Here is a 23241-nt window from a genome sequence, read left to right on the forward strand (position 1 = left end):
ACATGTGCCTGGATCAGAAAGAGGCAACAATGGCCAATGATTAATTTTTTTTTAAATAAATACACCACATTGCTTACTTTTATGATCCACATGTTAGAGCAGCACTAAAAGTCAAATGAAAGAACAAAAATCCTATTTAATTTGAGCTTAACATGCATACGTTCCCCTTCTATTTGTGCATTTTACAATTGAGTCTGGAAAGGCACACTGTCTGAAGTCTGCTGTCTTCAAATGATGATGTAGTCCACCAAAACTGAGTTTCATGAGGCGATGGCCCTGTCACAGGGTGGGCCAGGCCAGGAACCTACCTGATTTTCCAAGCTCAGGGGTAAATTCTTCATTTTTTCTGAATCTGGGTTATAGTTAGACAAGATGCCCACATTCTAAACAATCATAACTCAGTGACTGCTAGCTAGGTAGATAGCAGTCCATAGTGTAATATGATCTTTTCAAAATAGATTAAATGTACAAAAGCCAGTGGCAAACTGAATGAACTTAAAGCCACAATACCAAAACCCTCTACTGTTTAATTTGCAGTCTTATATCCCAATCCAAATAGTCCAACTGATAATCAGTGCAGCAAATATTGTACCAATAACGTCATCTTTTCCCCCCTACTTGTAGCATGAGATGCACCTGAATTTGCATCCTTTTCCCAAATAAACTTTAATGAGTGTTTGTTGTTAACATCAATAAAGAATTAAATCAAGCAAACAATTATTAGTTGCACACATTGTAATGTTTTATTAGGGGGCGAATACTACATGAGTCCTGATTGTATGTAAAGGTCACTACAGATTGTGTGAACACCACCATTATCACTCCTGTGTAGTGCACTACAGAGTGTGTAAAGACATTATTATCTCTCTATGTGCACTGCAGAGTGTGTAAACACACTATTATCTCTCTATGTGCACTGCAGAGTGTGTAAACACACTATTATCTATCTCTGTGCACTGCAGAGTGTATAAACACACTATTATCTCTCTCTGTGCACTACAGAGTGTGTAAACACACTTATCTCTTGCTGTGCACTACAGAGTGTGTAAACACACTATTATCTCTCTATGTGCACTACAGTGTGTGTAAACACACTTCTCACTATATGCAGTACAGAGTGTGTAAACACACTTATCTCTCTATGTGCACTACAGATTGTGTAAACACTATTATCTCACTATATGCAGTATAGAGTGTAAACACACTATTATCTCACTATATGCAGTATAGAGTGTAAACACACTATTATCTCACTATATGCAGTATAGAGTGTGTAAACACACTATTATCTCACTATATGCAGTATAGAGTGTGTAAACACACTATTATCTCCCCTGTAGTGCACTACAGTGTGTAAACACACTATTATCTCTCTATGTGCACTACGGAGTGTGTAAACACACTATCATCTCTCTATGTGCACTACAGAGTGTGTAAACACACTATTATCTCCCCTGTAGTGCACTACAGAGTGTGTAAACACACTATCATCTCTCTATGTGCACTACAGAGTGTGTAAACACACTATTATCTCCCCTGTAGTGCACTACAGAGTGTGTAAACACACTATTATCTCCCCTGTAGTGCACTACAGTGTGTAAACACACTATTATCTCTCTATGTGCACTACAGAGTGTGTAAACACACTATTATCTCCCCTGTAGTGCACTACAGAGTGTATAAACACACTATTATCTCTCGATGTGCACTACAGAGTGTGTAAACACATTATCTCTCTATGTGCACTACAGAGTGTGTAAACACACTTATCTCTATATGTACACTACAGAGTGTGTAAACACACTATTATCTCTCTATGTGCACTACAGAGTGTGTAAACACACTATTATCTCTCTATGTGCACTACAGAGTGTGTAAACACACTATTATCTCCCCTGTAGTGCACTACAGAGTGTATAAACACACTATTATCTCTCTATGTGCACTACAGAGTGCGTAAACACACTATTATCTCTCTATGTGCACTACAGAGTGTGTAAACACACTATTATCTCTATATGTACACTACAGAGTGTGTAAACACACTATCATCTCTCTATGTGCACTACAGAGTGTGTAAACACACTATTATCTCTCTATGTGCACTACAGAGTGTGTAAACACACTATTATCTCCCCTGTAGTGCACTACAGAGTGTGTAAACACACTATTATCTCCCCTGTAGTGCACTACAGTGTGTAAACACACTATTATCTCTCTATGTGCACTACAGTGTGTGTAAACACACTATTATCTCTCTATGTGCACTACAGAGTGTATAAACACACTATTATCTCTCTATGTACACTACAGAGTGTATAAACACACTATTATCTCTCTATGTGCACTACAGAGTGTATAAACACACTATTATCTCTCTATGTACACTACAGAGTGTGTAAACACACTATTATCTCTCTATGTGCACTACAGAGTGTGTAAACACACTATTATCTCTCTATGTGCACTACAGAGTGTGTAAACACACTATTATCTCCCCTGTAGTGCACTAACATAGGAAGTAGAAAGTCATTTAGGACACAGCCACTGTTAGCCGAGTTGAACTTACCTTGATCTTTCCAGCAGAACACAGTTAAGCACCTGAAATACACCACAACGGATCAGATGGAACTGTGGAGGTAAAACCCTGTCAGAAATATTTTACTGTAAAGATGATTAGTAGAGTCGGAGAGCTCAGATCAGCAATCAGAAAAACTGCAGCACGTCTTCTTCTGTTTCTGTCAATGTGTGGAGGAACGGGACCGAGACGCTCACAGCGACACCTACTGGAGGACAGTTATAACCATGAACCGGTGAGCAAAGTTAGCAAAGAAAAATAAAACTAAATGAAACAATATTACACACTTGTAAGAATGCAGACAGTAAAGATCCTAATCATATTAACAACATAAATCTGTTTTATTAATGTAGCCCCAGACAGTCAGCATGTATCAGAGATCTGGATCATAATTATTTACACAGACCAAATAAAATCAGTAAGAATTCAGTATATTTAAAAATGATTTAATAATAATAATAATAATAATAATAATAATAATAATAATAATAATAATAATATGACTACACAAACTAATTCTGCAACTACATTCACCGTCCACTTTATTAGGTCTATCTGCATCTCACACTATTCTTGCTGGACCAGATTTGTTAAATAACAATTAACATTATAAAATTTTGTGTCTAAAGGTTTATACATTCTTTCCTGGTTGAGATAAATGAATTATTTAGGTTCATCATACAATTGTCCAAAATATAACCAACTTTTCATAATTAAATCTATTGTAGTGTTACAGTAGTCATATAACGGACTGAGGGATTCACACTCTCTGGTAACTCTGACTAAATAATGTCATTTTGATTAATGTAACATATTTTAGTTTATGGCTATACAAAAGTATAGAAATTATTCAACAACAGTTTGACAATTTTCTCCTAGCAAATGCATATGATTTTGATGACGTCTTTCAACCGTAAGTCAAACAAGAGCATAACAGTTAAACACCACAACCACCTAGTGAGAGTACATTAATGCTTTGGAATAATGATTTTTTTTACTGTTTAAAAGATTGTAATTTCACAGCATTGAAAACATCACTGTTTCATGTAGTGAACAGTAAAAAAGACCCAAAATAAGCCTGTAGAGCAGAATGACTTAATTCCTAAACACCGTTTCTGAGAACTGCACCATGTCCTCGGCTTTGTGAAGGTGTTTGTGTCGCTGCAGATTACTCTGGTTACTAAAACTCTTCTCGCACTCCGAGCACTGATGGGTCTTCTCCCCCGTGTGAGTGCGCTGGTGTCTTCGCAGATTACTCTGGTTACTAAATCTCCTCTCACACTGTAAACAGTGGTACGGCTTCTCTCCCGTGTGGACGCGCTGATGTTGCTGGAAGCTGCTATGTGTAGTAAAATTCTTCCCACACTGAGAACAGAAATAGGGCTTTTGCCCGGTATGAGTGCGTTGGTGAACTCGGAGAGCAGTTTTTTGTGTGTAACTCTTCCCACACTCTAAACAGTAATAGGGTTTATTTCCAGTGTGAATGAGCAGGTGTAATTGCAGATTACTCTTTTCGGTAAAACTCATCCCGCAGTCCGAGCACTGATACGGTTTCTCTCCTGAATGAATCCGCTGGTGTTTTATGAGCTTATTGTTCTCAGTAAAACACTTCCCACACTGTGGACACTGATATGGCTTCTCTCCTGTGTGAATTCGCTGGTGTCGCTGGAGATGACCCTTCTGAGTGAAGTTCTTCCCACACTGTGAGCAGTGATACAGCTTCTCTCCTTTGTGAATGCGCTGGTGTTGTTGCAGATTCCCCCTTTGTGTGAACCTCATCCCACAGTACGAGCACTGATACGGCTTCTCACCTGTATGGATCCGCTGGTGTTGTTTGAGATTAGTCTTTTTACCAAAACGCTTCCCACACTGGGAGCAGTGGTACAATTCTGTTTGCATTCGGCCATCAGAAGGGTTCATGTGGAAAGAACAAGATGAACTTTGGTGACTACTGGAGCTCTCTGTGGGATCCAGAACCTCACAATTAATCCCATTTGACTTCATCCTAGCTAGAAGATGTGCTTAGAAGAAGAATCTGAATAAAAAAACAAACAGATGAATAGTTCAGTTTTAACAAATAAATCTTACTGCTTCATTTTATAAGCTAAATAAAATTTTATAAGGTTCCTATCTGGAACCCATAGTGAGTTTACAAGCATTGCGATAATGAAGTATTTTTGAAGACTGTTAAAATTGTCATAAATATGACTGTTGTATATACATAGTAATGGTGAAGGTGAATCACTAAATGTGAGCGATTGTAAAGGGATTATGGAATGGATTATGAAAAAAGCTGGATGGTAGAATGGAAATTATGGAACTCTTTGGTGAAGGAGCAGAAATTGCTGCACTCCTATTACTCTATTATGAAGAGCTACAGATTTGGATCAGTCATCATGCTCTGGTGTAAGTGCACGGTACAGAGGTGTAGCACTACTGCGTCCCCCAGGAATAGACACGTCCAAACCCGACGCCGTGTTGCGATTCACCTAAACCTGCCTTGTGACCATGCTGAGTTTGGTTTACAGTATTTTCACACCTAACATGATGTGTATTCAATATTTCTCTTCTTACAACTGAATCATTAGGCTTCTTTATAGAAATAAATGATTTTAACATAAAGTGCACTTCACAGTTAAATTCGATTACTTACAGATAGAATTTATGATGGAGTAGCGTTTCTCAACTGGGGTCTGTGGGCTCCTTTTGGTCAGTTTCATAATTACTGGAGGTCAATGAAACTTTCTAGAAATACTTAAAATGTGTACATGTGTGGTTTTTGTTACATATTTCAAAATATACTCCAAAAACATTTTAGGCCAAATATATTTTAGAAAACCTGAAGACTTGCAGACTGTTTTTTTTAAATGAACCTTTAATATGCTCAGTCATGCAATATAGCACCAGGGTTGCAAGCCAGTGATTTCTGTGCTGGTGCCAAACCTGGATAACTAGAGAGGGCTGACTCAGGAAAGGCATGAGGTGTAAAATGTGCCAAAAAATGGGAGTCAACAGTGTGAATTCCACAATGACCGACACTATCTACCTACAGGGTGCTGGCAGACATTTGACTACTGTTGGTGGAGGAAGGAGTGGATGGAGAAGGGTTCATAGACAGTGAGAGAAGAGGAAAGGCAGGAGTGTAGGTCTGAGAATAGGGACTCAATGTTTAAATAATAACAGGGAAAGGTAGAGAGCTGGTGGACATGATGGAGAGAAGGAATGTAGATATACTGTGTGTGTAGGAGACCCGGTGGAAGGGGAACATACATATGTAGTATTGGAGGGGGATACAAAGTGTTTTATTATGGTGTGGATAGGAAGAGAAATGGGGTAGGAGTGATCCTGAAGGATGAGTGTGTGAGCAATGTTTTAGAGGTTAAAGAGTGTCAGACAGGGTCATCAGTTTGAAGTGAGAAATCGAAGGGGTGATGTTGAATGTGGTCAGTGGTTATGATCCACAAGGCTGTGAGTTAGAAGAGAAGAGAGATCCTGGAGCAAGTTAGATGAGGTGATGGAGAGTATTCTAGATGGGAGAGAGTAGTGACTTCAACAGGCGAGGGGGTGATGAACTGGTTTGGTGTTAAGGAAAGATGGATGAAGGACAGGTGGTGATGGACTTTGTTAAGCAGGTGGAAATGGCTGTAGCTAGCTCTTATTGCTGGCTTTACATTTATACATTTAAACCTTTCACCATTCCAAGCTGAATAGACTTTATACCACACTAACTGATGTCTCATACAATTGAGCATATCAATTAAAAATGCACCAGTTCAAGGTCACAAGCCTTTCGGGACTGGGATTTCTTTCGGATACAAGCTAAATTAACCGAATAGAATTTTACATTTACTGCATTTGGAAGATGTGCTTATCTAGAGTGACTTACATTTTTATACAACTGAGCAATTGAGGGTTAAGGGTCTTACACAGAAGAACAGTGTTTGGAGCCTGGGGGACATGGGGTTCAAGCTTGCAACCTTCCAATCAGTTGTCCAGCACCTTAACTACAAGGCTACTACATCTCCATCTCAAAATAGACATAATCAAAAGAGTTTATTCAGTTTAAGATTCTACTTTGCGAATGACATTTTATTTGGTCATATTTGCTAGAGATGAAATGAGATAAAAAAGTAATAATATGCTTCTGGTATGTTGATGTATTTTCCTTTCAAAACAGGAGATGTGATTGACAGCATCTAGAAGTGCTTAACCCATTTACATAAAACAGCAGAATTCAACATCCACCACACTGTAGAACAGGCCGAATATCATAGGAGTTTTTAACAAGAGCCATGTTTGTATATTGTGTTCATACTGACATCTGACATCTCAGGGTAAAGGTTACCAGCAACAAGTTGGAAAATAAACTCCTCCGACAATGTCTGCCATCAAAATCTCCAACTTCCACCATTTCTGAAAAAGATAAAGCAAAATGATACTGACAAGCTGCTGTTGTGGAGGAGGACACATGTTTCAGAGGTGTTTAATAAAACAAACAGAAAGTACATGATGACATCACGTTATATATGATTGTGAGTGTTTTCTTGTCCCTGATAGAATGTTAAGTCTTTTACTAGTTTGTGTATAATATTACATTACTCAGTTCATTTAGCTTCTTCAGAGTCTCAGGCTTCAACCGATGAAAACAACATTAGACAGTTAACTTAGAAATTTAAAACAAACAGCAACAACACTTCTTACCTGTTATAGTGTAAAGTTTAAAAAGTAAACTTGAATAGGATTAGCATTTAATGATCAATTTTACCAACAAGTATAAGCTGCACAAAGTAATGTTTCATTAGGGCTGAGATCCAAATTAGTGATATAAAGGTCACTACTGAGTGTGTAAACTCCACTATTATCTCTCCTGTGTAGGTCACTACAGAGTGTGTAAACACACTATTATCTCTCTATGTGCACTACAGAGTGTGTAAACACACTATTATCTCTCTATGTGCACTACAGAGTGTGTAAACACACTATTATCTCTCTATGTGCACTACAGAGTGTGTAAACACACTATTATATCTATGTGCACTACAGAGTGTGTAAACACACTATTATCTCTCTATGTACACTACAGAGTGTGTAAACACACTTATCTCTCTATGTGCACTACAGAGTGTGTAAACACACTATTATCTCTATGTGCACTACAGAGTTTGTAAACACACTATTATCTCTCTATGTGCACTACAGAGTGTATAAACACACTATTATCTCTCTATGTGCACTACAGAGTGTATAAACACACTATTATCTCTCTATGTGCAGTACAGAGTGTGTAAACACACTATTATCTCTCTATGTGCACTACAGAGTGTGTAAACACATTATTATCTCTCTATGTGCACTACAGAGTGTGTAAACACACTATTATCTCTCTATGTGCACTACAGAGTGTGTAAACACACTATTATCTCCCCTGTAGTGCACTACAGAGTGTGTAAACACACTATTATCTCTCTATGTGCACTACAGAGTGTATAAACACACTATAATCTCTCTATGTGCACTACAGAGTGTGTAAACACACTATTATCTCTCTATGTACACTACAGAGTGTATAAACACACTATTATCTCTCTATGTGCACTACAGAGTGTATAAACACACTATTATCTCTCTATGTGCACTACAGAGTGTGTAAACACACTATTATCTCCCCTGTAGTGCACTAACATAGGAAGTAGAAAGTCATTTAGGACACAGCCACTGTTAGCCGAGTTGAACTTACCTTGATCTTTCCAGCAGAACACAGTTAAGCACCTGAAATACACCACAACGGATCAGATGGAACTGTGGAGGTAAAACCCTGTCAGAAATATTTTACTGTAAAGATGATTAGTAGAGTCGGAGAGCTCAGATCATCAATCAGAAAAACTGCAGCACGTCTTCTTCTGTTTCTGTCAATGTGTGGAGGAACGGGACCGAGACGCTCACAGCGACACCTACTGGAGGACAGTTATAACCATGAACCAGGTAACAAAACATTCCTTACATTGCATCTCATTTATACAGCTGAGCAATTGCGGGTTAGGGGTTTTGCTCAGGGGCCCAGCAGTGGCAGCCTGGTGGACCTGGGATTTGAACTTATCGCCTTCTGACCAGTAGTCCAAAGCCTTAACCAGTGAGTTACCACATTCCCCATTTATGGTTAAAGGGTAGATACTGTAGATGTTTCTGGAATTGTGAAATATTATTCGTTTTATTTTGCCTCTTTCCTTCAAAGTATTTGACCATTTTAAACACTCACACAAACCTTTCTTGATGGAACCAGATAGTTAAATAACATCTGACAAAAAAAAATACAGAAAAACGAGTTCCAGTTTTCACAGCAACCAGAAATAAAAGAAATGGAAGACAAAATCTCGGAGTGATTTTCCTCTTTATTCACAATGCTCCAAAATCAAAAATCCTCTAACAATTTGAATCCATCACTGTTTTTCTGTTACCACACAATATACACTTTAGCTGGTTACATGACAATAGAACATGTTTAAATGCAGCGGTGAAGATGTTCCATCTGTCTCACAGCCCAATTCACATGGTGTTCATCACAATTCCCAAGGTGATTATCCTTAGAGGCACCAAGTCAAACTTCTCCCACAGTCTCTCTCTCTATCCTCACGACAACAGGCCAACTCACTGCAACACTGTGACCCTGATGTTTCCCTTCAGGCATCTCAGACCTACCTGTAGACAGTTAGAGGATGTGCAGTAGTGTCTCAGGGCTGCATGAAGTCTCGACACACCTGAACAGTTCTTTAACAGTAACTTTAACATTTATATTCATTCATCATAAGCAAGATAAAAGAAAAGAATAATCAACCCTCATAGTGAAAAAATGCAGAAGTGTATATTATATTGTATTATATTATACTTTCACATCTATAGGTTAAGAAAAATGTGGAAAAGTTATTTTTCTAACTTTTCTCTCATTTCACAATCACAGCAGTAAAAAACAGTCCGTCTGACTGTATGAGCCTCGAACACCTAGCAGTGTATTTTGTTCTCGAATCGTAAATGTCGCGATATGATCGTGATCTTGGAGGTACACGGAGGAGCGAAATGAAATCAGTTCAGAGTTCAGTCATAGCTTCATCAAAATACACAAGTGTACAGACACGTTGCACAGAAGGCGGCAGTTTAAAATGAGCACCATACATGCAAATATGAAATGTTTCAGCTCTGGAAAACTTTCTGATGTAGCCACGTCAGACGTATTATATTATAAATATATCTGATCTGAGCACCCAGTAGATTTAAAATACGATGCTCTTCTGCTCCTTCAGTGACCAAAGAATATTCTGGTGTAGTAAGGTTTATTCTCAAACTGTATAAAACTTTACAGTTACTTAGTGTTGATAAAAGCACTGCTCTGCTAGAGAATAGAAAGGAATGCCCAAAGCCCTCCTCAGATTCGCTCTTCATTTGGCCCAAAATCAGCTATTAGAATGAACCTAGTTGATTTCCACACTTTCTGAGAACTGCAGCATGTCCTCGATCTCGGCTGTGTGAAGGAGTTTGTGTCTCTGTAGATTAGTAAGCCTAGTAAAACCCTTCCCACACACTGTGCAGTGATGCGGCTTCTCTCCCGTGTGAATGTGTTGGTGTCGCTGGAAACTGCTGTGTCTGGTAAAACTCTTCCCACAGGCTGAGCAGTAATACGGCTTTTCCCCAGTGTGAATATGTTGGTGCTCTTGAAGGTCAGCGCCCTGTGTAAAGCTCCTGCCACATTCCATGCAGCGAAAGGGTTTTTCTCCAGTGTGAAAGAGCATGTGCTTTTGGAGATTACCCTTTTGTGTAAAACTCATGCCACAGGCTGAGCACTGAAAGGGTTTCTCCCCCGTGTGAATGCGCTGGTGTTGTTGCAGATTACTCTGGTCACTAAAACTCTTTCCACACTCCAAACAGTGATAGGGTCTCTCTCCTGTGTGAATACGCTGGTGCTGCTGGAGATGACTTCTCTGTGTAAAACTCATCCCGCAGTCCGAGCAGTGATACGGCTTCTCGCCCGAGTGGATCCGCTCGTGTTGTTTCAGATTACTCTTCTGATTGAAACTCTTCCCACACTGTGAACACTGATACGGCTTCTCTCCCGAGTGGATACGCTGGTGTTGATTCAGATTACTCTTTTGACTGAAACTTTTCCCACACTGTGGGCACTGGTGAATCTCTTTTTGTATAAATCGGAGGGAGGAGTTACTTAGGAAAGAACCAAATGACCAGTCCTGGCTACTGGAGCTCTCTGTAGGTTCCAGATGCTCACATTTAATGTCTTCTGCCTTCATCTTAGATGAACCTTTTGATGGCCTTGTGGAGGAAAACTTATAATTGATAGGAAAGCGGAGAGCAGGAGACGACAGGACACTGCTCATCTATATCAGAAAGACACAAAAAACACACATTGCTTAATTTTATGAGGTAAAAATGCTTTCTTATCTGCAACCAGGGTATGTGAGTGATGCATACTGGGAGTGGGATTGTCTAACACGGGTAACTGGCCCAACTGCATCGTACAGTTGTTCCCAGACAGACTGCTAAGTATTTTCCAAAAGGACTCCGGTTTTAATTTAAAAACAGAAAAATCATATAAAAACTTTAAACCTAAACTCAACAAGCACTTTATTAGGAACACATCTCATATCTCCTGCTCACTTATACAGTTATCTATTAATCATGTGGCAGCAGAACAATGCATAAAATCAGATAAAGTTCAAGAGCTTCAGTTAGACTGGGAGAAATGTGATCTGTGACTTTACTTGTGGCATTGTTGGTGCCAGATGGTATAGTTTGGGTATTTCAGAAACTGATGATCTCCTGGGTTTTACACACACACACACACACACACACACACACACACACACACACACACACACACACACACACTGTATGTCTCTAGAGTTTACAGAGAATGGTGTGAAATACAACCACACAGAGTGAGTGACAGATCTGTGGGTGGAAACACCTTGCTGATGAGAGAAAGGAAAGAAAAATGATTCACCTAAACGAGACAGTTAAAGATAAATTATATATACATATATATAAATAAATGTGATGTGCCCACAATGGTATTAAATTCCTGTTGTTGGCTGACAGGCATGGAATCTTTAATGATAGACGTGTTGTGCATACAGAGATGCTTCTCTGCACATCATGGTTGCAGTGAGTGATCACTAGTGTTACTGTACACATTCTGACAGTTCTGTAGTGTTTCAGCCTGCAGATCAAGAATTATTTTGTCACTCCATTCTGTGTAAACTCTAGAGACTGTAGACTGAAAATCCCAGATCAGTAGTGTCTGAGATACACAAACCATACCATCTGCCACCAACAATCACACCACAGTTAAAGTCACAGATCACACTTTTCCCCCCAATATTGATTTTTGATGTGAACAATAACTAATGCTCTTCACCTTTATCTGCTTGAGTCCATGCACTGTGTTGCTTCCACATGACTTGCTGACCAGTTACCTTCATGAACAGGTGTTCCTATTAAAGTGGACAGTAAGTGTATTTACAGTACACAAGCTTGTGCAGTTACAGTACAGGGTGTGTAAACACGCTATTATCTGTCTATGTGCACTACAGAGTGTGTAAACACACTATTATCTCTCTACGTGCACTACAGAGTGTGTAAACACACTATTATCTCTCTATGTACACTACAGTGTGTAAACACACTATTATCTCTCTATGTGCACTACAGAGTGTGTAAACACACTATTATCTCTCTATGTACACTACAGAGTGTGTAAACACACTATTATCTCTCTATGTGCACTACAGAGTGTGTAAACACACTATTATCTCTCTATGTACACTACAGTGTGTAAACACACTATTATCTCTCTATGTGCACTACAGAGTGTGTAAACACACTATTATCTCTCTATGTGCACTACAGAGTGTGTAAACACACTATTATCTCCCCTGTAGTGCACTAACATAGGAAGTAGAAAGGCATTTAGGACACAGCCACTGTTAGCCGAGTTGAACTTACCTTGATCTTTCCAGCAGAACACAGTTAAGCACCTGAAATACACCACAACGGATCAGATGGAACTGTGGAGGTAAAACCCTGTCAGAAATATTTTACTGACAATCAGCAAAATGCTGCACGTCTTCTTCTATCTCTACGAAAGTGTGACGGTCACAGTGCCACCTTCTGGAGCATTGGACACTCAGGAACCGGTTAATAAAGGAAAAGAATATAAAATACACATCTGTAATATTTCTAAAGCATATAATAAAGTGCTGGACCAGATAGCCAGAAGGTATCATCCACTGGCTTATACTGCTCTGTGTTATGTTTTACATCATTAATAAGGATTTATTGTGAAGCCTCCTAATTAGGATGAAAAGTGTACATAAAATATCTTACATTAATACACAGACCACTTCTCTTTCTTGTTGTTAATCACCAGAGATGTTAGAAGTGAATATACAAGGACAGGAGAAGGCAATCTTCAGCTGGGAATCTCAGCTTCACGATGCTGTTGATGAACATCACGTGCATAATTTTAGCTTTCTTACTTCCTGTAACCAAACCATCTTAGCCTGTTTAGACTTACATGATTGGTGGTGGTAGTTTTCATCATTGAAATCTGTAAAGATGACACTGGAACTTACTGCCAAGCTTTTGACAGCAATGAATGTACTGTTTGTAGCTCAATAGTCATCATGACAAAGGTCTGAACCACCACTTTGACCCATCGTACCTAGTTATAAAGGGAAGCATTATTGTAAACAGACTGACGGAGGAGTGTCGATTCTTCATTGTATTTTAGAATGTATTCCAAGTCACGGAGAACACATTTTCCTCCACTCTGATATTTGATGTGAACACTGTATCTGTATGATTTTATAGATTTTCTGAGAACTGCTGCATGTCCTTGTTCTCAGCTGTGTGAATCTGTTTGTGTTTGTTAAATGTTTGTGTGTGTACTGAACCTCTTACCGCAATGTGAACACCAGTACAGTTTGTGTCCTGTGTGATTGTGCTGAAGCAAAGCTATAACCATAAGGTGAGCAGCAATTTGGGTTCAAGCGATGTGAAGAAACTGGTGATTTTTAGGTAACTCTTTTGACTGAAGTTGTTTCCACACCCCAACTGTATACAGCTTTTCTCCTGAGTGAATTCGCTTGTGTTTCAGGAGATTTCTGTGGTTGCAAAAACTCTTCCCACGCTGGGAGCCGGAGAAAAGGCTTCTCGCCAGTGTGGGATTTAGGTATGTGGTATAATTCCTTTAGCCCCCATTCTTTAGGCATTGATTCAACAAGGTGGTGATAAATCTCTTGGGGTATCTGGTACCATAATGTCAACAGCAGGTCCTCCAGTTCCTTTAATATTATTTATAATTGGGTGCTAATGATATAGCACAACCCTGCTTTTCCAAGTGGAACAGAAACATCTGCGTAGGAGCTTTACACTGTGTGAGGAACCAAACAACTGTCACAGGTCATATACCGTGACAAGACACAAGGTAGCATCAACAAAGTCTATAGCAAGACAGATTTAAGAGCAGACTATGGTTTAACATGTGATGTTCAATATATTCCGAAGAACCAGAAAGAAACACAGTGTTAAGGTGTGTAGACGCAATGAGCCAAGGAAACTTAATGCAGCAGAAGAAAGACACCTCACATTTACTTCCCTTCAACATCAGATGATGTCCAGCAGTTACATCAACAGATCATCTGCATTTAGTTCTTATTTTATATATATATATATATATGTGTGTGTGTATATTTACAGTTAGGTCCATATATATATTTGGACACAGGCTTTTTTCTTTAGGTATTTACCAAAACATATTCATGTTGTTTAGGTGTAGTGGGCTGAAAGTGCAGTCTCTCAGCTTCCAAATTGGAGGAAGGGTTAAGGAATGACAGCTTCTGAGAGTAGCGACCCCCCCCCCCTCAAAGGACCAAAAGTAATTGGACAATTTAATCAAAAGCTGTTTCATTGACAGATTTAATATTCCTTCGTTATTTCTTTATCAATTAAGCAGGTAAAAGGTCTGGAGTTGATTCTAAGTGTTGAGTTTGCACTCAGAATTTGTTGCTGTGAACCTACATAAAGCCTTGAAAGGAGTTTTCCATGCAACTCAAACAGGCCATCATTAGGCTTCAAAAAACATCTAAAAAAAACCTGACCAGTTCTATAAAAGCATTCACTGGACGGATGAAACTAAGATCAACCTTTACCAGAATGACGGGAAGAGAAAAGTATGGAGAAGGCTTGGAACAGCTCAAGCTCCGAAGCATACAAGGTCATCTGTAAAACATAGTGGAGGCAGTGTAATGGCATGGGCATGCATGGCTTCCAGTGGCACTGGGTCACTGGTGTTTATTGACGATGTGACAGAAGACCGAAGCAGCTGGATGTATTCTGAAGTGTATTAGGAAGAAGTGTAATAGAAAGGAATATACTGTCTGCCCAGATTAAGCCAAATGCAGCAAGGTTGATTGGATGGCATTTCACAATACAGATGGACAATTATCCAAAACACACTGCAAAAACAACCCAGGAGTTTTTTAAGGAAAAGAAATGGAATATTCTGCAATGGCCGAGTCAATCACCTGATCTCAACCCGACTGAACGTGCATTTCACTTGCTGAAGGCAAAACTAAAGGCAGAAAGACCCACAAACAAACATCAACTGAAGACAGCTGCAGTTAAAACCCAGACTTTGGTGATGTCCATGGGCTCCAGACTTCAGGCAGTCTTTCAGGCAGACTTTTCAACAAAATATTAAAAATAAACATTTTATTTATGATTATATTTATTAATTACATTTGAGCACCTGAAATTGGGGGGACTGTGCATAAAAATGGTTGCAGTTCCTGAAACTTTTACTTGATATTTTTGTTCAACCCCTTGAATTAAACTGAACGTCTGCTCTTAAAAAAAAACAAAAAACAAAAAACAAGATGCATTTGTTTTCATTTTCATTTTATTCTGTGACATACATAGCCAAAAGTATGCAAATTGTGCCTGTGTCCAAATATATATGGACCTAACTGCATATATACTGTGTGTGTGCGTGTGTGTGTGTGCGTGTGTGCGTGTGTGTGTGTGTGTGTGTGTTTTTATATATATATATATATATATATATATATATATATATATATATATATATACACACACACACACACACACACACGCACACACACACACAACCCAACACACAGAAAGTAAAAACTTTTTAAAGAGCAAATTGAGTCCATAATAAACATTTACAATAGACCTAGTCCATTCCCACACTTTCTGGTAAGACCTGCATGATGGTGTCATTTAGAGCCATGTTATTGTGCTTGTGTCGCTTAAAGTTTGTGTGTGTAGTAAAAGTCTTTTCGCACTGTGGGCAGTGATAGGGTTTCTCACCAGTGTGAATGCGCTGGTGTTGCTGGAGACTACTGTGTCTAGTAAAACTCTTCCCACATGCTGTACAGTAATAGGGCTTCTGTCCAGTGTGAATGTGTTGGTGTTCTTGCAGAGCGTCCTCTCGGGTAAAACTCTTCCCACACTCTAAACACCGGTAAGGCTTCTCACCCGTGTGAATCCGCATGTGTTGCTGGAGATTATTCTGTCTATTAAAACGCATCCCGCAGTGTGAACACTGATAAGGTTTCTCTCCTTTATGAATCTGCAGGTGTTGCATGAGATTACGTCTCTCACTGAACCTCTTCTCGCACTGCGAGCACTGATACGGCTTCTCTCCTGTGTGAATGCGCTGGTGGTGCAGTAAACAACTCTGGCTAATAAAATGGTTACCACACTGTGAGCAGTGATACGGCTTCTCCCCTGTGTGAATGCGTTGGTGGACTCTGAGATCAGTTCCTTGAGTGAATCCCTTCTCACACACCGAGCAACGATAGGGTTTTTCACCTGTGTGGGTGCGCAGGTGTTTCTGGAGGTTACTCTTTTGTGTAAAACATTTCCCACATTGTGAGCAGCCATACGGCCTCTCTCCGGTGTGAACACGCTGGTGTTTCATGAGATCACCGCTCTCGATAAAACTCTTCCCACACTGTGAACACTGATGCGGCTTCTCTCCTGAGTGAATGTGTTGGTGTCGCTGGAGACTACTCTGGCTAGAAAAAGTCTTCCTACACAGCGAGCACCGATAAGGATTCTCTCCTGTGTGAATCCGCCGGTGTTGTTGGAGCGTACTCTTTTGACTAAAACTCTTCCCACACTGTGAACAGTGGTGAATTTTCTTTGTGCACTCAGAGTTGTTGGTGTGAAAAGATCCAGATGTTTTTTTGTGACTGCTGGAGCTCTGTGTGGATTCCGGATTCTCACACTTGTCTGACTTCATCCTAGTTGGATCTCTTGCAGAGGTATATTTAAGATGTGTATGAAAGAAGACAGCAAGGGAAGACCAGACAGCACTCACATCTAGATCAGAGAAAAGATAAAAGTTTTAAATTTTCTACCAAATAAACCACAGTCATTTATTTATATACCACTTTTCTGTCTGAAAACTGAATTTTTTTAGGAAGGAATTTTCACCAAACAGGGTAAAAGGTGTCATAAACCCAGTAATATTTACCTTCAAATGTCAAGTGGATTAAATTTACTTTCACTTGTGAGTAAAATCATCAGGTATATGAATGCTGACCACAACCCAGAAAACTCCTACAGAGGAACCTTGAGAATATACAGTATCTGACAAAAGTAAGTACACCCCTCACATTTTTGTAAATATTTTATTATATCTTTTCATGTGACAACACTGAAGAAATGACTCTGTGCTCCAGTGTAAAGTAGTGAGTGTTCAGCTTGTATAACAGTGTACATTTGGTTTCCCCTCAAAATAACTCAACACACAGCCATTAATGTCTAAACCGCTGGATACAAAAGTAAGTACACCCCTAAGTGAAAATGTCCAAATTGGGCCCAATTAGCCATTTTCTCTCCATGCATCAAATTGGTCTGCGTGGCTGCCATTCCAGAACAAAGCCTCTTCTAAAGATGATGCACAAGAAAGTCTGCAAACGGTTTGCTGAAGACAAGCAGACTAAGGACATGGATTACTGGAACCATGTCCTGTGGTCTGATGAGACCAAGATAAACTTATTTGGTTCAGATGATGTCAAGCGTGTGGTGGCAACCAGGTGAGGAGTAGAAAGACAAGTGTGTCTTGCCTACAGTCCAGCATGGTGGTGGGAGTGTCACGGTCTGGGGCTGCATGAGTGCCGCCGGCACCACTGGGGAGCTACAGTTCACTGAGGGAACAATGAATGACAACTCTGTGACACAGTGAAGCAGACCATGATACTGTACCCTCCCTTTAGAGACTGGGCCACAGGGCAGTATTCCAACATGATAACGACCCCAAACACACCTCCAAGATGACCACTGCCTTGCTGAAGAAGCAGAGAGTATATGTGATGGACTGGCCAAGCATGTCTACAGACCTAAACCCTATTGAGCATCTGTCGGGCATCCTTAAAGGGAAGGTGGAGGAGCGCAAGGTCTCTAACATCCACCAGCTCTGTGATGTCATCATGGAGTAGTGGAAGAGGACTCAAATGGCAACCTGTGATGCTCTGGTCAACTCCATGCCCAAGAGGGTTAAGGCAGCGCTGGAAAATAATGGTGGCCACAAAAAAATATAGACACATTGTTCCCAATTTGGACATTTTCACTCAGAGATGTACTCAGGTTTGTGTCCAATGGTTTAGACATTAATGGCTGTGTTTTGAGTTATTTTGAGGTGACAGCAAATGTACACTGTTATACAAGCTGAACACTCACTACTTTACATTGGAGCACAGTGTCATGTCTTTAGTGTTATCACATGGAAAGATATTTACATAAATGTGAGCGGTGTACTCACTTCTGTCAGATACTGTACTGTATATGAGCACTTATGACCTCCAGGTGAGGTAGCTGTCTGCTTGTCTGAAAAAGCACCTGGATAATATATGATAACATCAGAGTTAACTGCACACACTTTAGAAACACCATAAAGGTGTTCAGACATGACAAAGTTGTTCATTCATCCAGAACATTAACACAAATGCCCAAGCTTCAGTACCAGAGCTGTACAGTATATTAGTCCAAATCCATCTAATATATCACAGAACATAAGGTTGAGGGAAACCACTGAACCCCACTAACATTTGGCCTCAGTCATGCTCGTAGGATAAACACCTGGAGATCTGAAACACACTGTATTGACAATTCCGACCAAGAAAAACACCATCGATTGAGAGAGCAGGAGAAACAGCAGGTTATACTGAGTCTCTGTATGATCTACATGCTGACTGACGTGTAAAAGAAGAGCAGAAGAAAAGGAAAGATGAACTCTAAATGAACTTACCTTGACCTTTCCAGCAGAACACAGATAACCACCTGAAATACACCACAACGGATCAGACGGAACTGTGGTGTTCTTGCAGAGAACTGTAAAACCCTGTCAGAAATATCTGAATGTTACGATGATCAGCAGCACGTCTTCTTCTGTTTCTGTCAATGTGTGGAGGAACGGGACCGAGAACCTCACAGCAACACCTACTGGAGGATCACCATAAGGACATAAGGTTGCTTTGCTAATATAGTCCCAGACAGCATAAGAGGTGTTTTGGCTCAAGAGCAGTTACATCATTCAGGTACATGTTGATATTTGTCTTATCTGTCCAGCTGAAAGTCTACACAATATTATTGTTTTTATTTATAATACTGTTTAATTTCAATTCCAATATATTCCAGTTCAATTCAAATTTATTTGTATAACACTTTTTACAAGTGACATCGTCTCAAAGCAGCTTTATAGAACATAAACATAGAACAAAAGGTTATTATAAAGAATAATAATAGGTTTAATATATATATATATATATAAATGTGTATGTATTTATCCCCAATGAACAAGTCTGAGGTGACTCAGGTGACTGTGGGCAGGAAAAACTCCCTTAGATGGTAAAGGAAGGAACCTTGAGAGGAACCAGACTCAAAGGGGAACCTCATCCTCATCTGGGTGACACTGGGGGTGTGATTATATAACCTCATCCTCATCTGGGTGACACTGGGGGTGTGATTATATAACCTCATCCTCATCTGGGTGACACTGGGGGTGTGATTATATAACCTCATCCTCATCTGGGTGACACTGGGGGTGTGATTATATAACCTCATCCTCATCTGGGTGACACTGGGGGATGTGATTATATAACCTCATCCTCATCTGGGTGACACTGGGGATGTGATTATATAACCTCATCCTCATCTGGGTGACACTGGGGGGTGTGATTATATAACCTCATCCTCATCTGGGTGACACTGGGGGTGTGATTATATATATACAGTATGATAAATGTTGTAGTGATGTAAAAGACCACATGGAGTTGACATCTCTTTAGTATCGCAGAGTCTAACTGGAGCTGGTAGACCTGTAGATGCCAATATACTGTGGTGACAGTTGGAGTTAGTTACAGTTGTGAATATAGTGATAAAGCTGTCTGTAAACACACAGAGTTTAGACAGTACTTAGTCCCCTTCAGTTTAGGAACACTTTATTTTGATTATATTTCATTTATTAAAAGTAATAAGTTAAAATGTTGCCATACACACAATTTTCACATTTTCTTCACAGCATATTATGAGTAGACAAAACTCTATAATACAAGTACGTGTGTTCATGCTTACTGATGCAGATGTACTGTATATACAGTTAGATTATTACATAAACAGCTTGTGCATTGATGTATTTTGCCACCTGGTGACTCCATCAGACCTGCCGATCTTCCTCAGAGTACAGTGGAGACAAAACAGTCAAATCGAACTCAATATCATGGGCGCTGAGTGCAGAGGTTATAAACATGGCAGAGGTGGCTCAGTAGACTGGGCTCTGGGCCCTTGGCCACATCTCTTCCAGAGGAACTGAATCATTCCTGACCACAATGTTCTAACAAGCCGGATAACGTGACGAACCTTTCACCAGGTGCCAAGGAGAGGGATTATATTTACATGATAGAAGGACGAATGTTGATACGATTATGATATCAAATACTAAAAATCCCACTTTCTCAGAGGAACTGCAGCTTGTCATCATTCTCAGGTACATCGCTGTGCTTGTGTCGCTGAAAACTTCTGTTTGTACTAAAACTCTGGCCACACTGTGAGCAGTAAAACGGCTTCTCTCCAGTATGAATGCGTTGGTGTTGCTGGAGATTTCCTCTCTGTGTAAAACTCTTCCCGCAGTCTGAGCACTGATACGGTTTCTCTCCCGTGTGAATTCTCTGGTGTTTAATGAGATTACCGCTCTCGATGAAGCTCTTCTCACAGTGAGAACACTGATACGGCTTCTCTCCCGTATGAATGCGTTGGTGTTTTAGGAGATGACTCTGGCAAGTAAAACTCTTCCCACACTGCGAGCAGTAATACGGCTTCTCTCCACTGTGAATGCGTTGGTGTAACTGAAGACTGTCCTCTCGACTAAAGCTTTTTCCACACTCTAGGCAAAGAAACGGTTTATCTCCTGTGTGAATACGCTGATGTTTATGGAGAGAACTCCTTTGTGTAAAACTCTTCCCACACTGTGAGCAGTAATACGGCTTTTCACCAGTGTGAACTCGGTGGTGTAAACGGAGACTTTCCTCCCGATTAAAGCTCTTTCCACACTCTAGGCAGTGATACGGTTTCTCTCCCGTGTGAATTCTCTGGTGTTTAATGAGATTACCGCTCTCGATGAAGCTCTTCTCACAGTGAGAACACTGATACGGTTTATCTCCCGTATGAATGCGTTGGTGTTTCCGGAGATGACTCTGGCAAGTAAAACTCTTCCCACACTGCGGGCAGTAATACGGCTTCTCTCCACTGTGAATGCGTCGGTGTAACTGAAGACTGTCCTCTCGATTAAAGCTCTTTCCACACTGTAGGCAGTGATACGGTTTGTCTCCTGTGTGAATGAGCTGGTGTTTATGGAGTGTACTACGACGTGTGAAACTTTTCCCACACTCTGAGCAGCGATATGGCTTTTCTCCTGTGTGAATTCTCTGGTGTTTTATGAGAACGCCACTTTCGATAAACCTCTTCTTGCACTGAGAGCACTGATACGGCTTTTCTCCCGAGTGAATGCGCTGGTGTTGTTTGAGATGACTCTTTTTACGAAAACTCTTCCCACATGCTGAACAGTGGTGAATTTCTTTTTTCACTGGTTTGCGAGAGGTGTGCATGTGGGATATATTAGTTGAGCTTTCATGAGAACTGGAGATCTCTGTGGGTTCCACATCCTCACGTTTAATTTCAACCGATTTCATCTCAGATGGATCTCCTGATATTCTTGTGGAGGCAATCTTAGTGTACATATGCAAGACAGCAGGAGAACACTTGCAACAGGACAAAACTCATGCCTGGATCAGGGGGGTAAAAAGCAAAGATGTCACAAAATCCACCACACTGTTTAAATGTATAATCTGAATGAAAGAGCCCCATAACTGTTTTCCTGGAAAACAGTTATGGGGCTGGAACCTCACTTGTGCACTTGGGAACTGGCATGACATCTCAAAGTTTTGTTACAGCGAATGTTACTCGTGATATTCATTCGCAATGTGGCTTGGGGATTTCATTCTTTAGCCAAATGTTCGTCTAATTAAATAAAGGTTCATTTCTGCGTAACCCACAAACTTTATTATTATTATTATTATTAGTAGTAGTATTATTATTGATATTATTAAGACAGTCTATTTACATGGAAATAAGAATATGTAAAAATAGTGTGTGGTATTGCCTGGACCTGCTGTAGAAACAGCTTGTGGTAATACTTTTGCCTCGGCCAACACATGCATGGACCTGCTGGACCAATTCAAAGCCTGTGTGCCATCCGATCTACTGGCTGCCCACTGACAATCACATCCTTTTATTATTTCTGATATTTATTCATCCATCCGTCAGCATACATCTCTACCCTAACTGAATATATACATAATAATTATATAAACGAAGGAATATTTGAATAATTAATGAATCGAGTAAACTGGATTAATTAAGACTATAGAAAAGTTATCTAGGAATAATATCACCCTGAGTAGGTAAAAGAAATGATTTTTCTATGATGAAATTGAAAATATTAAACAAAAAAATTCAGACTGTTTATTTAAAGCCAGGCAATTTCATTTCTAACCATACAGATGAAATACAATGCTTTATTCACCTTCAAAAGGATTCATCTCACAAATTCCCTGATTACAGAGTAACTCTGGATGGTCTTTCTATTACATCAGCAGTAAAAAACCTTGGTGTGATTATTGATAGCGGTCTCTCACATAAATAATACCACAAGGGTTGCCTTCATTCATCTCAGTAACATTACTAAGATAATAGATATGATGTCATTACATGATGCAGAAACACTAGTCCATGTATTTGTTACCTCTGGGTAGGATTATTGTAATACTTTACTGTCTGGATGTTCCAGTAGGAGCAGAAACAAGATCCAGTTAGTCCTAACTAGAACCAGAAGATATGAACACATCACTTCTATCTTATCCTCATTGATTATAAATACTATTTCTGACTTATAAAGCACTGAACGGTCTCGTGAACCTTTAATAGTTTATGACCACACCTTTTAAGAACAAAATACTGACATGGTGCACATAGGCTAGTCATAGAGATGGGATAGAGTGTGTAACCATGCAATT

At 39.8% G+C, this 23241-nt stretch overlaps 1 protein-coding gene across 6 annotated transcripts in view; it reads right to left on the reverse strand.

The window, feature by feature from the left end:
* The window catches only part of LOC113662740 (zinc finger protein 501-like), a 42454-nt gene that overhangs the window by 7508 nt on the left and 11705 nt on the right, over window positions 1-23241 (reverse strand). The window contains exons 1-3 of one of the 6 annotated variants that reach the window (XM_027177815.2): window positions 8316-8519; window positions 6924-6991; window positions 3551-4613 (exon numbers count right to left, since the gene is read on the reverse strand). In XM_027177815.2, the coding sequence (XP_027033616.1) occupies window positions 3674-4582 (909 nt within the window). In that variant the 5' untranslated portion in view covers window positions 4583-4613; window positions 6924-6991; window positions 8316-8519 and the 3' untranslated portion in view covers window positions 3551-3673. Of the gene's footprint in view, window positions 4614-6923; window positions 6992-8315; window positions 16991-17144; window positions 17347-18920; window positions 19129-20086; window positions 21952-22970; window positions 23048-23241 lie in introns of those variants that run through there. The other 5 variants (XM_047814025.1, XM_047814024.1, XM_047814026.1 and 2 more) reach the window with 5 other exon arrangements.

Source organism: Tachysurus fulvidraco, chromosome 5 (genome assembly GCF_022655615.1).
Source record: "Tachysurus fulvidraco isolate hzauxx_2018 chromosome 5, HZAU_PFXX_2.0, whole genome shotgun sequence".
Lineage (NCBI taxonomy): Eukaryota > Metazoa > Chordata > Actinopteri > Siluriformes > Bagridae > Tachysurus > Tachysurus fulvidraco.